The 14,477-nt window shown below is 56.9% G+C and overlaps 7 protein-coding genes across 7 annotated transcripts; all 7 read right to left on the bottom strand.

Moving 5' to 3' along the window:
* Positions 1-231: 231 nt before the first annotated feature.
* Positions 232-1,308, bottom strand: PG985_001719 (dienelactone hydrolase; the record flags this gene model as incomplete). Its single annotated transcript, XM_066821488.1, has 3 exons — positions 232-549; positions 602-989; positions 1,259-1,308. 3 exons carry the CDS (start codon positions 1,306-1,308, stop codon positions 232-234), a joined length of 756 nt encoding a protein of 251 aa, XP_066688920.1.
* Positions 1,309-2,507: 1,199 nt separating this feature from the next.
* On the bottom strand, positions 2,508-3,889 carry PG985_001718 (uncharacterized protein; the record flags this gene model as incomplete). The annotated part of the gene is made up of 2 exons (XM_066821487.1): positions 2,508-2,861; positions 3,005-3,889. The coding sequence occupies 2 exons, from the start codon at positions 3,887-3,889 to the stop codon at positions 2,508-2,510; spliced, it is 1,239 nt and encodes a 412-aa protein (XP_066688919.1).
* Positions 3,890-4,434: 545 nt separating this feature from the next.
* PG985_001717 (uncharacterized protein) lies at positions 4,435-6,846 on the bottom strand (the record flags this gene model as incomplete). The annotated part of the gene is made up of 2 exons (XM_066821486.1): positions 4,435-5,420; positions 6,843-6,846. 2 exons carry the CDS (start codon positions 6,844-6,846, stop codon positions 4,435-4,437), a joined length of 990 nt encoding a protein of 329 aa, XP_066688918.1.
* A 15-nt stretch (positions 6,847-6,861) lies between these two features.
* On the bottom strand, positions 6,862-8,510 carry PG985_001716 (uncharacterized protein; the record flags this gene model as incomplete). Its single annotated transcript, XM_066821485.1, has 2 exons — positions 6,862-7,328; positions 7,442-8,510. 2 exons carry the CDS (start codon positions 8,508-8,510, stop codon positions 6,862-6,864), a joined length of 1,536 nt encoding a protein of 511 aa, XP_066688917.1.
* A 1,164-nt stretch (positions 8,511-9,674) lies between these two features.
* On the bottom strand, positions 9,675-11,176 carry PG985_001715 (uncharacterized protein; the record flags this gene model as incomplete). The annotated part of the gene is made up of 2 exons (XM_066821484.1): positions 9,675-9,824; positions 10,100-11,176. The coding sequence occupies 2 exons, from the start codon at positions 11,174-11,176 to the stop codon at positions 9,675-9,677; spliced, it is 1,227 nt and encodes a 408-aa protein (XP_066688916.1).
* A 1,284-nt stretch (positions 11,177-12,460) lies between these two features.
* On the bottom strand, positions 12,461-12,766 carry PG985_001714 (uncharacterized protein; the record flags this gene model as incomplete). Its single annotated transcript, XM_066821483.1, has 1 exon — positions 12,461-12,766. One exon carries the CDS (start codon positions 12,764-12,766, stop codon positions 12,461-12,463), a length of 306 nt encoding a protein of 101 aa, XP_066688915.1.
* A 242-nt stretch (positions 12,767-13,008) lies between these two features.
* Positions 13,009-14,138, bottom strand: PG985_001713 (zinc-binding oxidoreductase; the record flags this gene model as incomplete). Its single annotated transcript, XM_066821482.1, has 3 exons — positions 13,009-13,477; positions 13,556-13,809; positions 13,875-14,138. 3 exons carry the CDS (start codon positions 14,136-14,138, stop codon positions 13,009-13,011), a joined length of 987 nt encoding a protein of 328 aa, XP_066688914.1.
* Between the last annotated feature and the right edge of the window lie 339 nt (positions 14,139-14,477).

Below are 14,477 nucleotides of genomic sequence, written 5' to 3'. Positions count from 1 at the left end.
CCAGTATACCATCTGCCATACTATGCATCGTCAGTCAGACAGGGAATCGAAGTCACGGGTCTCAATCTGCGCATTTACTGAGCTAATATTTTATTTGTTTCATTTATTTGGCGTACTGACAAGTCTGGGGGCTGCATCAACGATGCACATCATGCCCAGCCAACAACATAATCAGTAGCGATATCTTCTATGTACTCTCTTTCAAAGCTCGCCTTATACTCCTTCCACCGCTCACAGCAGCCAGTGGTTGAACCAGGTGACGGCCTGCAGGAAGGCCTGCTCCTTGGCGAACTTCTGCTCCTTCTTGGAGACGTCGCAGCGAACGGTGAAGCCGTGCTCGGTCTGGCTGTAGAGGTTGATCTGGTAGGGCAGGCCGCCGGCCTTGAGGATCTCCTCGGAGCGGTGGCGCTTGTCGGCCGGGAAGATCTCGTCCGTCTCGGCGGCGGCGATGGAGAGGGGACCCTTGAACCCGGCCAGCTCCTCCTCGTCCACGAAGGAGGGGTGGGCGAAGTAGCCGACCGAGATGTCGGGGTAGTGGCGGGCGACGTACTGGGGGTGTTAGCACCGTAACATATTGGGGAGCAGAGATATAGGGACATACCTTGGCACCGAAGCAGTAGCCGACGGCCCCGAGCTTCTTAACGCCCTTCTCCTCCTTCAGGTACTTGATGGCCTCAACCACGATGGGGTCGACGGCCTCGGTGGTGTGGGGGTTGTCGCCGGTGGAGCCCTTGGTGAGCCAGCTCATGAAGTCGAAGTCGCCGGTGCGGTTGAGGCTGAGGGCGTCGCCGTTGAACAAATCAATAATCAGCGTCAGGTAGCCGTTGGCGGCGAACTGGTCCGCCATTAGCTTGCTGTTCTGCCAGATGCTGATGACGTCGGGCAGGTACAGGATGGCCGTGTCCTTGGCCTGGGCCACGCCCGCGGGCGGCGTCGCCAGGTAGGCCTCGTACTTGCCGACCTTGAAGGTGGTGCCGGTGGGCTCGCCGCTGGAGTAGCGTCAGCAGGTTGTTTCTGGGTATACGTTGGCGCCGAGTAGCGCTGTAAGTGAAGCTGTTTGCCCAGCATAGGATATCCAGCAAAGGATCCAGCTCAAATGACATCATTGGTCTCTTATTTCCAAGACGACACCCGTTCCAATGGCCTCTGGAGCCCATTGCGCATTTCCAATTGCAACGAGAATGCAGGCAATCTGTTTTTCGTCGAGGGTGGTGGCAATGACGAAACGGGAGGATGGCGGGGTAAAAAGTTCACTCACTCATGCTTGACGCCGACGGTGCAGCACTTGGCGGGAGCGTTGGAGGCCATGATGGATAACGAGGTGTGATGAAATATAGGTCAATTGGGAGTGTCAGAATTCAATGTCTGATTTGGTGTTTGTAGTACAGTGAGAAAAGAGTCGATTGGAAAAGGTCAAGAAGTTTTCAGGAACGTCAGGGTGGATGAGGAAGCCGCCTGCTTAAAGGGTCCTGACTGAGATCCAGGATTGCATCCATCGGAAACAAAAGAGGGGGCGTTCAAGGTTACAGCTTGCTTATCTGCCCACGCTGCCTATAGCATCACTGGCAAGGGCCTCTCTGCCGGTCGTCGTACATGGCCTACCTACTACTACCGGCGCTGCATGCTGCTGACCACTCTGCTTCACGATCTGACCGCATTTGTCAGCCCAAATCCCCAAGCTGGGAGGCTGGCCGGGTCTCACATAGCTTTTCGCGCGCGGTGGAGTCTTCTGTCGTACCTACATCCCTACGTTACATGGTCGGATCTACTGTGAATCTCCATCTGAGCTTCGCAACTTTTATTAGCCCTTGCTCCGTCGCCTGAATTTTGCAGTGAGCCCCTGCGGAAAACTGCCCGCACCAGCCGGATCGGGCGGATTTCTTACGTCACCAAAGACTGGAGACACGCTGCTAGGGCGTAGTGCCGTTTCTAGAAGAAGCTTGTCTCTCATTATCATCGTCGTTGGCCAGTCCATCTCCGCCCGTTTCCTGACGGCGGTTTCGCTACCGCGCCTCGGAGCATTTGCTAAAGAAAGCTCAAGAGGTTGGATTGCCTTGTCCAAGCTTCTGGCGGTCAATTGCATTCATTGGCCAACTCAACTATTGGATTGCCCATCCAGGTGAGGCGCCCGAGTGTAAATTCACGCATCGCCATGTGTTACAGTTAACATTCTCTCTCCTTTTTGTCATTCATCATCTTTGCCCCGAACCAATGACGACTTCGCCGGCATAAAGGATGTCGTGCATGCATTGAGCAGAAAACTCCATTATTATGATACAACTACTTTCTATCGATGTTCGGAGCGGTTCTCTGCTCCCACAGCCCAAGGCGAAACGACCATGATCTCGTTACTGTTCCAGTCCACTGGGGCCCCGCTAGCGACGGGATTCCTTCAGGGGTCTCTCCCACTAACCAGGTAGCCAGCCATTACTGTATTGTACAAGTAATTCAACACACTCCACACTTGTATATAGGTAGTCGCATACCACGTTTCCAATACCCCGACCTCAGTCCCCGTTCATGCTGAGTGGGCTCATAGCCCTGCTCGGCGGCACCCCGCCCTTGACCACGTTAAGGAGGTGTCGGAACGCCCCCGACTTGGGCGACTTGAACGACCTCGGAGACATTTCGGGGGCGATGTCGACGAAGCCGCCGTTCCTGCTGATATCCCCAAGGGGTCCTCTTGCTGCTCTTGCGGCGTGCGGCTGGCCGAGGTGCTGCCACCCGGCGTGCGACTGCGACTGGCCGTCGAGACCTTCCGGCCATCGCGTCTCTGCTGCTGCTGCGCTTGCGTCTGCGACGGCGGCTGCGCGTGCTCCATGCCGCGATTGCCACTGGTCCTGCGGCTCCGCGACTGTGGGCTAAGCAAAGCCACAGCTTGGGCAAACTGGTCGCTGATACGATTCCCGGTTTGCTGTGATGGTGATAACAATGCAGCTGCCGGCTCCGTCGATTGACTGGGGGTAACCGTTCTGGGGGAGGACCTCCTGCTGGTCGCACTGACGACTGACTCGCGTCTTGGGTGGTGCGATGACTGCTGTTTCTTGTGATGCTGGGACGACGACGGCTCGGGCGAATGCTTGGGGGTGTTGCTGGTAGTAGAGGCATGGGGGTGGGTTCCTCCGACTCTCTTGCCGCCGCCCGACGAACGCCGGCGACTGCTGGTGCTAGCAGCGGAGGATGCCTTGCGGTCGGGGAACGTGGTGGGTCGCCGGGTCTTGGCACTCTTCCACTGAGACTGTGGTACCCCGCCAGCTGCAATGTCTTCTTCGTCGGTGTGCACATGGGAATGCTCCGACGATGGTCGGGGTGATTTGGCCGCGCCTGTAAAGGGTAGCCGCCACTTGTTCTGTGCCTGGGGAGGCGGCGGCGGCGGGGAAGGTTTCGCCGTGATGTTGGTCTCAAACTTGAGGAGTGTGCCAGTAGTGCCAGTAGAAGAGTCGTTAGTACGAGGATGGCGGTCCTCCTCGGTAGGCTCCGGGGATTGTGCCTCGACCCCGGTGTCGTACGGGTGTGTGCTCTCCCCCGGTCTCGTCGGCTTCTCGGACATGCTCGTCGCCCGCTTGAGGGCCTTGGCCTCGGCCACCTCGATGCTGTGGTCCAAGTGGTCCTGGACGCTCTCGAGCCGGTGGTGCAGCCATCGTAGCGGGACGGAGGCAGTCTCGAGCGCCTTGACCTTGGCCGGTCTGTGGAGCGATCTCGTCGTCGGGTCTCTCTTGGAGAAGCAGGAGTCGGAGCGCTGCTCGACCAGCGTGGTCACGGTCGGCCATCGCGAGCGGTAGTCGACTTGTTTGGTGTTGGGCTTGGGCTGGCGCTTGAAGAGGCCCAGCCGGGTGAAGAGGGACGGGGCAGAGCGTCGCCTGTCGTCGGTGGGCATGGAGGAGAGCATGACGACGGCGAGGCGAGGGGTGCAAGTTTAAGGATACTTACCAACGCGGCATGATGTGAGAGGCTCGCCTTTTTGGTCGACGATTGAGAATGTGGGCTTGTCTTTCAGCGATGGCGCGTCTCTGAATGAGCCAATTGATGGGCTTGGATTGGTTTCAGCGACAGTTTGATGCCCACAGACTCAAACAAAGACGTCGGAAGTTGCGGGAAGTTGCGTTCTAGAAGGGAAGTTACGATGTGTATAAGAGGGAAGGTACGTGGACTAATGACCTTGGTAAAGCTCTTGGTCAGTAGAAATTAGAAATGGAAAGTGCAGAGCAGCTTGATTCTCTGCATCCAGAACCGGTTGCTGTATTTCGATGGTGGCTTCTTGGGAGCTGTGTCATGACTCAATCATTCATCTGGGCTTGATTGGCACCCGAAACAGAAGCTGTAGCACTGGTTCGCGAAACATCGCATTATACTGCGTAACACTGGGATGTTCGATGAAATAGCATTGGTCGCATAATATCAATTGACCAACTTCACCTGCCCGTATCTAGACCTTTACTCCTGCAATGGCGGCTTCCGAGCGTGTACGACATGTATCGGGAAGTACCCATGCACGTAGTTGTACTCAATCTCCTGCACCGCCCGCGCGATATCCTGGCCGATCTCGTCCTCGCTCCGCCCCGTCGCCCGGAACAGCCGGTGCATGGTGCCGCTTAGCAGCGCCTGCTTGACGTTGGCGCCCTGGTACCGGCCCGCCAGCTTGTAGCGCCGCTCCTGGGGCCACCCGCTCGTCGGCAGCGGCAGCACCTCTTCGCGGTAGTCGACGAAGCCGGCCTCGCGCATCAGCCGCCGATACTGCGTGATGGCGAAGGCGTCGCGGCCCAGGCGCGTCAGGCCCGCCGCCGTCATTTGCCCGAAGCGCTCGATGCCCGACCCGACGCTGGTGCCGTCGAAGGACAGCACCTCGGGCCGGGCCTCGACCACCTCGACCCAGCCGCCGGGGGCCAGGTGCGCGAACATCTGGCGGATCAGCTTGGCGTGGTCCTTGATGGCCGTGTAGACGGCGCGCAGGTGGATGAGGTCGAAGTCCTTGTCTATCGTCCACTCGTCGTCCTCGGCGTCCTCTTTGACGAACGAGACGTTGGGCGGCAGGAACTCGACGGCCGGCTGGATCAGGCTGAGGTCCGTCCCGACCACCTCGGCGTCCGGGTGCTCCTGCGCGAACTCGATGGGCCAGATGCCCGTGCCCGTGGCGATGTCGAGGACCTTGGCCGGGTGGGCGTTGGGCGAGCAGCTGAGCCGGTTGCCGAGCAGCGCCGTCATCATGGCGTGCTGCATGTCGAGCCGGTCCTGCTCCTCGGGGTCGTTGGGCAGGAAGTAGCGGTCCTCCTTGTAGCCCTGGTACTTGCGCCCGTCGATCTCGATGGAGTCGTCCTCGAGGATCGAGTTGCCCGTCACCTCGCGGTCGGGGCTGATGAGCTCCATCTTGAGTTTGGGGTCGGCCGCGAGGATGATCTCGGCGGCCTGTCTGCCACCAGCCACTGGTGCCGCCATTGTCTGTGAGGTTTCTACGGTCATGCTCCAGACATGGCCCGTGAATCGACCCTTGGAATCTGGTCTCTGAAAAGGAGGAGGCGCAAGGCGGGAGTGTAGATGCGGCCACACACCAGTTGTTGTCAGCTGGTTACGAAAATTGCCTGCACAATCCTGGCCCTACAGGCTCTCGCTAGAAAACAGCAAAGTCGAAGTTCTGCCCAGATACTGCTGTCCGATTTGTTCGCTTGCGTGGTGGTCGAAATCAATTCGTCGTCGTGGTTGTGGGACGACAAAATCCATTGCATGGTGGTCGTCGTGGCCCCCATCCTGCATGTGATTGACAGGCACGAAACGGCGCCATTCATACCCACCTTTACCGGAAGCACGTCCGAATCCGTGCAAGGGAGACTGGGGCCCAGTCGCCGATTGGGTATGGCTGGGCCCAGGCATTATCGGGCCGAGTGCGACGTCCATCCTGCCTCTCGCTCATGCCATCGCCAATTCTCTATGCGACCAACATGTTTGGATGTCTGGCTGAAGTTGGGGAGATGTTTCTCGAGGTTCTCTGCTAATGGTTTTTTAGAACGCTTCAGGACTTGTGCTAGACAGGTAGGAATCGTCAATCTCGCCGGCCCACAGATAAGTTGTCGCGGAATGACCTAATACCAAAGGTAAGGTGCCCATCAATATGCACATTAGTTATCCCGCTTACTTGCTGTCGTAACAGGGTAAGAATCAATTGAAACACTGCTTCATGGTTCTCTTCGCGACATTCACTGGTCATTTCGGTTCAGCTTCTCAATCCGCTGAAGACTCGAGGGGTTTGATGTGTCATTTGGCGAGGTGCCTGCTGCAGACACTTCCTCGTATCCAAATCGCCAACTGTACCGGTAACATTACATTGCATGATCGGCAAGCGACGCCATTGGCAGCCGCGACCAGGGGTCTCCGGATGATTTTGGACAAAGAGTGGGAACGCTACGATCAATACGATTTCAGCGACAGGCTTGTGCAGATAAGCTCATCGATCAACGACCGAAAGCAGTATGCAGCTCGTCGTCTGGGCTGATTAAGACAGCTGTCAGCGTTGAAGAAACGAGATATCCGGCAATGAGCAAACTTCGGTAGAGACGCAGTGCTCCAGCATCGAGCAGTAGTCATGTGGAGGTCTGTTGATGGAGGGTGGGCCCTAAAGGGAGCTACCAGGTCACATCCGAATGGAACGCTTGTGTGCAAGTGGAACCTCGTCCTTGCTCTTGATGCTACGTGAGGTGCGCTTCATCAAACCCATGCGCCCAAGCGACAGACGCCAGACGCCAAACTCCTTACGAACACCTGCGCCTTACGAATCACCTCCTCCCCCACGCGGATGCGCTTCCCCGGTGGTAATGCCTGCCTACTACTACTACTACCGTCTCAATCCGTACCCATCCCCGCCGGGCGCTGTCACCAGGGCTTCTGGGCGTAGATGACATGGAACGGCCAGAAGCCGCGCACCTGCCCGCCGATCTGCTGCGCGCGCACCTCGCCCGCCAGCCGCTGGTTGTCCCTCTTGGACACGCCCGCCACCGCGAGGACCTTGCACGTGACGGACTCGACGACCTGGGCGATGTTGACGGTCTGGAACTGGCCGGCGCGGCGGTAGTGGGCGTTGGCGGCGCCCTCGGGCCAGTCGCTGCACGGCAGGGGCACAATGTGCTCGCGGATGGTGTCCTCGACGAAGCCGAGGTCGGCCAGCATCGTCCGGTACCGGTCCAGCGCCGTGATGTCGCGGCCCAGCCGCGTGAGGCCCTCCCCGAAGAGCTGCGTGTGCCGCTCCAGGGCCGAGCCGGCGCTGCTGCCGTCGTAGGAGTGGAAGGCGACCCGCACATCTTGCACTTCGATCCAGCCGCCCGGGGCGAGGTGTTTGTAGACTGCAAAGGTTCTCTGGTTAGTTACTTACTGAAAAGGGACACCACCCTCATTCTCCGTGCCCCCTGAAAAGTAGAGACCATGTCACAAGTTGTCTAATGCAGAAAGCACATACTGTTTCTCAACATCTTCATGTGGTCCTTGATGGACATGTAGAGCTCCCGGACATGGATGAAGTCAAATCCCGTCGGGACGCTCCACTCGTCCTCCTCGGCATCCTGCTGGATAAACGACACGTTGGGCGGGAGCGGCCGATGCGTGGGCTGGATGAGGGTCAGGTCGGTGCCCAGGACGCGGGCCTTGGGGTGCGCCTGGGCGAACTCGTTGGCCCAGATGCCCGTCCCCGTGCCCAGGTCCAGCACATGGCGCGGGTCGCGGATGGGCGCCAGATATAGCCGTCCCTCGATCAGCAGCTTGTAGACATTGTGTTGGAAATCCAGTCGGTCCTGCTCCTTGGGGTCGTTGGGCAGGTAGTACCCGTCCTCTCGATAGGCCTGGAACGTGCGACCCTGCTCGTCGTATACCACCTCGTTGGGGAAGATGGAGACGTCCACTCTGATCGGTTTTTGTTGCCGTAACAGTGGATGTTGCTGCTGCTGCTGCTGTGCACCGGGTTCATTTGGGAATTGCTGCAGCTGCTGAGGCCGCCAATCCGAACCGACGGGTGCTGCAGCGACGTTTGCTGTGTGGTGGGGCATCTGAGGAGCTGGTGCCGGCGCAATGGGACGGTGCGTGGTGCTGCTTGAGCCGCCAAAAGGCACGTTACCGTCCGGCTGGATCCCGGCGCTATTCCGATCTTGCTGCATGAGAGGGTCGACGGGGTAGGCCAGGTTAAATTCGTCGTCCAGCGGCAATGCCTGATTCGAAAGAGCATAATAAGATGCGACCCCGTGAGGATCCCACTCGGGTTGCTGTGTTGTTGCAAAGTCAAAGGGAGTTTGCGAATATTGGCCACCGAACATGCTGCTATCTGGCACGGAGCTGCTGGTATCGGGATACGGGAGGATCGGTCGGCCGTTCATGGCCTGGGTTTGCTGATACATTATGCCGTTGGCGTCAAGCTCGAAGCCATGCTCGGCAGGATACGAAGGTGGAATATGCCGGTTGTTGCAGCCTGCGCTCGTCGGCAAGGTGCGGGCATAACTGTGTTGTTGGCCTCGCTGTCGCGCTTGATGCGGCCCCATGTTGTGATTATGATAAATAGTACAGCTCAGCTCGATATATCGTCAGTGCAGTGGTTCAACAACGCTATGATGAGGGATGGGGGTGTGTGGATGGAGAGGAGGTGTTCAGCTCCAGGGCGGCTACGCGATACCGACGACGGTGCGCGTTCTATTAAAAGGGCGCCCACCCCCCCGAGAAAACAGCCCCCAAATCTGACATCCCTCACATGGCCATACCCGTTTGGGAACTGATGTAGATATGCAGCTCGCCCGGAACATGGTCTGCCACTGGCCCAATCGACCCAATCGGAGACGTTGCAGTGAGGGGTCGGGGGGGTCGCAATATTGTGACTTTGACTGACCCCGGTTTTTGCCTGGCCCCGGTCGTGGACCCCTGCCCCCAGTCACCAGTCAGCCCCCATTCTTCCAGTCAGCAAGGACCCCCAGAGACACCCCCTCGTTGCCGCCCAAGACTCGACAGCCACTCGGCCCGAGAAAGGCGCACGCCAATCACAGCCCAACGCCCGCATCTGCCTGGGCTCACCGTCTCGTCACCCCCAAACATCCCAAGGCACCCAAGCACCCAAGCACGACCGCTCAGAGGGACGAACCCCGCCCCGGAGATGATTGCGAGTTCCGGGAAGGATGAGCAGTGCCAGAATCCCGCACTTATGCCGCCGCAGAACAGGAACAGTGGGCGATGTCAGAATGCTATCTCGGCACCCGGCGATCGACCCATTTCTTTGTTGCCCCATTGAGAGAGGAACCAACATCGTGCCATTCACCGAAAGTGGAATATGTACCGCTCCTGCCAGGCGTGCATGTGACTACAACCTCGGTTCTCGCTCTTGTTATGGCAAGGGGTAGGTAATGGGAGACTTATTGGCTGCTGTTGGCATCATTGGCTTGCAGTGACAATATCAGAGACGGATATGTAATATTCGATATGTCGGTGACTGCAAGGTTGGATGGTCGAGTTGCTGCCACGATCTACTAACCCCCAAAGGTATTTTTGGAACAGCCTCCGAGACTTGTGCAGAACTTCCTGACATCACCTGCATGCAAGGAGCATCTCGTTTATGCACTATGCACTGATTATGCAGTCCGTAAGGCCAGGTGGCCATGTGCTCCTCTCCTTTCCCCGCTCCTGGAGATCCGCTGGTCTATCAGACATGATTTCGGAGGTTAGATCGATCCTGCAATCGCAGCTGGTCCTTTTGTTTTTGCTTTTTCCCGAGGCGGGTAAAATGGAGGTCGCCGCGGAGTGCCGGCCAAGTACTCAGGAGATTCCTCGGGTCGGCTATCGGAGTCGAGAGCCTGATCTGACGCGCCGAACTATGGGGAAGGCGATCATGCAGTCAGCATGCAAGTGTCAAATTCTAGTGTCTCTCCACCAAATGTGGTTTACTGCCCAAGCGGCCGCAGGAATAAACCGTCTTGATTATTCCACTTACTCCAGGGAATAACAGTGGAATAAGCCAACACTACTGGAATGATAGGTGTTCTGCAGACTTGTTTATTCTTCAGGAGACTGGTATGAATTATTGAACAGGTATGGGCATTCATAACTCTCAATCCTCGCTGCTCTCGGCCTCCACCTTGATCTCCACCACATCAAGATCTCCGCCTTCCTCCTCGTATTCCATATCAAGCAGTATAGCAATGTTCTTGAGCGCCTCGAAGTCTCCTGCAGCAGTCCTAGGGAAACCGTCGCCGCCACCGCCAAAGCTAGTCAGCCGAGCATTATCATCCGTATCGACAAAGACCTTGGCCAGGTCTCCATCGCCCCAAACCAGGCCCTCCCGGTGCAGACCCTGGACCGTCTCGCGCATCTGCGCCAGCCACTTCTCTCGTCGCTCCAGGGAGGCGTCGCGGAACCGGTTCGCGTAGAATGCGAAGGACTCCTCGCCGGGCGCCGCCGCCAGGCCGACGGGGACCCACTCGGTCAGCAGGCCGATGATGTGGCCGGACTCGGCGTGGGCGACGTAGCCCAGCAGCTTGGGGATCAGGGCGAGGGCGGGGTTGTGGGGGCGGCCCTTCTCGACGATTTGCATGGTTTCCAGGTGGCGCCGCAGGTAGGCGTCGTGCAGTCCGATCGGCTCGGCCAGGCAGAGCATCTCCTGCTCGCGGACCCGGACTCGACCCTCGAAGGAGATGCCGTGGACCTGGACCTCGAGCACTTGGACATCGGTCGAGGCAAGCACGGGAAGGTCGTCGATGATCTCGAAGTCGAGGAACTTGTCGGAGTCGGGATGGTGCAAAAGCACGTTGGCCTCGTCGCGGTGGATGGGGGCGAGGTAAGGGGTGTTATGGAAGCTGCAATCGGCTCGGTATGCGAAGTGCACGGTCTCCTGGTATAGGATGGCGTGGACGTTCATGTCCAGGACGACGCCATAGCCCGCCGGGTCGAGCAAGCAACCGCCAGCCTCGCTGATTCTCTCACAGATCCGGCTTGGGTCGTACGAGGAACCCGACTCGTCTATAGCGGTGGTGTTGATGAGACGGAGGAGGCGACCTACGTTGGCGTCGTAAATGGTGTGGTTGGAGGAGATGGAAATGGCGATGCGTCTGCCATGGTAGTCTTCAATGAGGACGGCGGCGCGATCGTCATTGATGACATTGATGCCGACGATTCGAAAGCGCCAGGGCGGGAGATTGTTGGCCGCCATGGAATCGATGGGTGCCATGGGATCGATGGGTGACTGGGGTCCTTCAGTATTCAGGAGCAAAAAGACCAAGGACAAAATTGTGATGAAGCGCTGGAGGATGTATGCAAGTTTGTGAAGTTTACAAGGTGAGTTGGAGGGTGAGGCTGGCAAGTTTGTGATGTTTACAAGGTGAGTTGGCAGGTTGAGCTCATCCTGTGGGTTTGGCGCGTGTGTGAATTTGAATGCCTCAGTAAACAGAATGATCCAGTAGCTAACTGAATGAAAGTAGGAAACACTGTAATTGTTCAGGCAGTGAAGAAGCTGGTTGTTTGGCGCCCGTGGCAAGCTGTTGATGCCTGTGGCAAGCTATTCACCCCTGATATCGCGGCGCGCCCGCCTGTAAACCCCCCTAAACAATCGAGCTCCCGCAGCATCTTTGGCGGGAGGTGAGCGTTATCGTTATCGCGAGACCCAAACCCTCTGAATGCCCCAGGCCATAGCTTACTCCAGGCCCTGAAGCCTGAAAGAAGGTGAGCTTGTAGTGAGGGAAGATATTTACATGGAGGAAGGGACGCGTTTGAGTGACGCGTTTTTCAGGGACGCGTCGCGGGGTAGTCGAAGCCGCATTTTGAATTGATTCAATGAAATCGATAGCTGGGATTTTGAAGGAGCTTCAGCATTGTGAGATTGAGTGAAGCCTGAAGACAGAAAGTGATCTTGCAGTGAGGGTAGATGTTGGATGGAGGAAGAGACGCGTCGCGGGGCATTTCAACTTCGATTGTGAATAGAATTCGCCGCATGTCATAGCTTAGTATTCAAAAGAGCTGAAAATTGTGAATGGAGACTGTCCTGGTGCAGTCTTTCACTCAATCGTGATGAATCTCCAGGCGTTGCGGCTTCACCACTCCGGCACCCAGCCCCACGATGTCGTTCTCTTCCATACAACGCAGCGATATATATGTGGATAGTAATAGATATCCACTAGAAAGGGTTAGTTGTCGCCTGTGTCTCGTTATAAACCGTGCTTCAAAGATCTCTTTGATCAGTTGTTTGTTCAGCATGTCTTCTGCGTGCGTCTTCACTCAGCGGAGACAATCGTGATACGCATGATCTGATTCTTGAAACCAACCAAGGCAATTTGTACAGGATGACTCTGCTGTTGAGTGGGTTTATGAGCCCCAAGGTATTGTTTACTGTCTGTATGCCAAGGGTAGTCAGGTAAGGGATTACTGATATCAGATAGACGGGAGGGTTCCCAGTTGAATTAATTGTCTGAAGGATATGACCCTCTCAGGCTTAACACATCTGAAGATGGTCTGGGGGTTAGCCCTCCAATTCCTTGTTGTTAGGTGTGACAGAAGATACCACTCCAGTACCCCCCTGAGAGTTCCCCTTTACTTCTTTCAGTGCATGTCCCAGTTCCCATCGCCGCTTGACCGCGCCGGGCTTGTGCTCCGAGTCGATATACCGCTGGCGTGTAACCTTGGGGTATTTCTCCATCCATGCAGTGACAAGCGCTTGCCACATCCAGTCGTCCGGCGTCCGGCAGGCGCCCACCTGGTGGTACGTGACCACCTCGATGCTGTACACCTCGTGGCCCGGCGCCCGGCGGTGCGGGTGGCGGTCCATGTGTGCTCCCACACTGTTGACAGCATGTACTGGTCGAAGCCATGACCATAGGCCGTCACAGAAGTAGACGGGGTGTTAATAGGAGACTATGAAGACATAATTGTCGTACGTTTCCGATCAACTGGTATCAGTAACATGGTATACCAACTTGACACCATTGGCATGCCGATGCCTAAGCTCCGCTAGACTGGTTCAGCGTTAGCTACAGACCAGTGCCAAGAGAGTTCGAATGTGCAAGAGACTTACCCAAATGGGATACCGGCCAAGCCACCGTCCCGCAGTGCGACGGGGTGTGGGACGACCCTGCCCGCCGCGATAAGCTCCGCAGCCAGTTTCCAGAACGTGACTCCGAACTCGTAGTGCGAGGGCATGACGGGTATGTCCATGTCGAACTTGGTGAAGGCCTCCCCAAAGGTGGTGTACGCCAGGATGGGCGTGGCCTGGATGTCGGGTCGCGGCCAGGTGTCCGTGAGACGTAACGCCACGACTTGCATTGGTATCTCGGCCCTTTCAGGCATGGCTTCCGCGACGATATGGTAGCTGGCCTCGGTGCTGATGCAGTCGAGTACGTGGTGGAGGGAGTTATGGGTGTACTCTTTGATCCTGCGGGCGCACTGGGGATCGTGGTAGTCGAAAACGGCGTCGGCGCCCCGGGACTTGACAAGGTCGAAGTTGGCCGGGCTCGCTGTGGTGACTACTGACAGCCCGGAGCTGATACACTCAGAGTGGGAATGTGAGTTCTTGTAAGAGGTAGCCAACAGGACAGGCATTCTTCGTCTTATCACTTACGCTTTAGCAAACTGTATGGCAAGAGTGCCGGTAGCGGTACTACCTCCGTATATCAAAACATAGACCGGCGTCTTCAGTGATGTCTCGTCGCCGGGAAGAGGCAACCCCAGAGTCATGTATAGCGCCTGACCAACCGTAGTGATGCCGAGACCAAGTGTAGCCGCTTCTTCGAACCTCAGGCCTTCTGGGATTTTGGCTAGGTGGCCATCGCGGACCAGCGCGTATTCGGCAAATGCGCCGTCGGTGGCACAGCTCTGATGTCATTAGACGTGAGTGGCGAAGAAAGACGTTCATGAAGCTTTGAATGAAGACGACATACCATATTAGCCCCGTGACATTGCCCGTAGACAGCATCTCCTTTCTTGACCTGGGTCTTGCGTCCCTCTCCAACTTTCACCACGACGCCCGAGACATCACAGCCGACGATCCCTCCAACGCGCCCGGTTCTGTCGACATGGTTCACGTCGGTGGGGTTGAGAGCCATTGCCACAGTCTTGATCTTGAAGTATCCCTGGCGCACAGCTGGCTCTTGGATGTTCTCCAAGGCGGCAACACCGTGCTCTTTGATGATGACAGCTCTCATGATGTTCGTTCAGCAGGATTGAGAATGTAGATGGTGGCAGTGAACATGGCAATGGAAATTCGATGTTCCAAATATTGCCGTTATTTGACTCGAACTCGGTGGTCCAACGGAGCTGGCAAAAGGGGCAAGGACCCGTTCCGGCCCGCCGGCGTATCGGAGATATCTTGAGTCGGCTTTAAGATCACACCGACGGAGAGCGGATTCATTCCGGTGCGTTGTTTGGGAGTCGAACCGTCACTATTGAAAGGAAACGCGCGATCCAAATAGGATCTCGTCGACTGCGTTCATGAATTTGTCGTTAGATCAAACGGTGTCTATGAGAATTTCATAGACCTCGAT

This window comes from Apiospora marii (genome assembly GCF_038362585.1).
Source record: "Apiospora marii strain CBS 49790 chromosome Unknown utg000002l_segment0_segment0, whole genome shotgun sequence".
Taxonomy (NCBI): Eukaryota; Fungi; Ascomycota; class Sordariomycetes; order Amphisphaeriales; family Apiosporaceae; genus Apiospora; species Apiospora marii.
The sequence above is the reverse complement of the archived record's forward strand: the minus strand, read 5'-3'. Positions and strand labels throughout refer to the sequence as shown.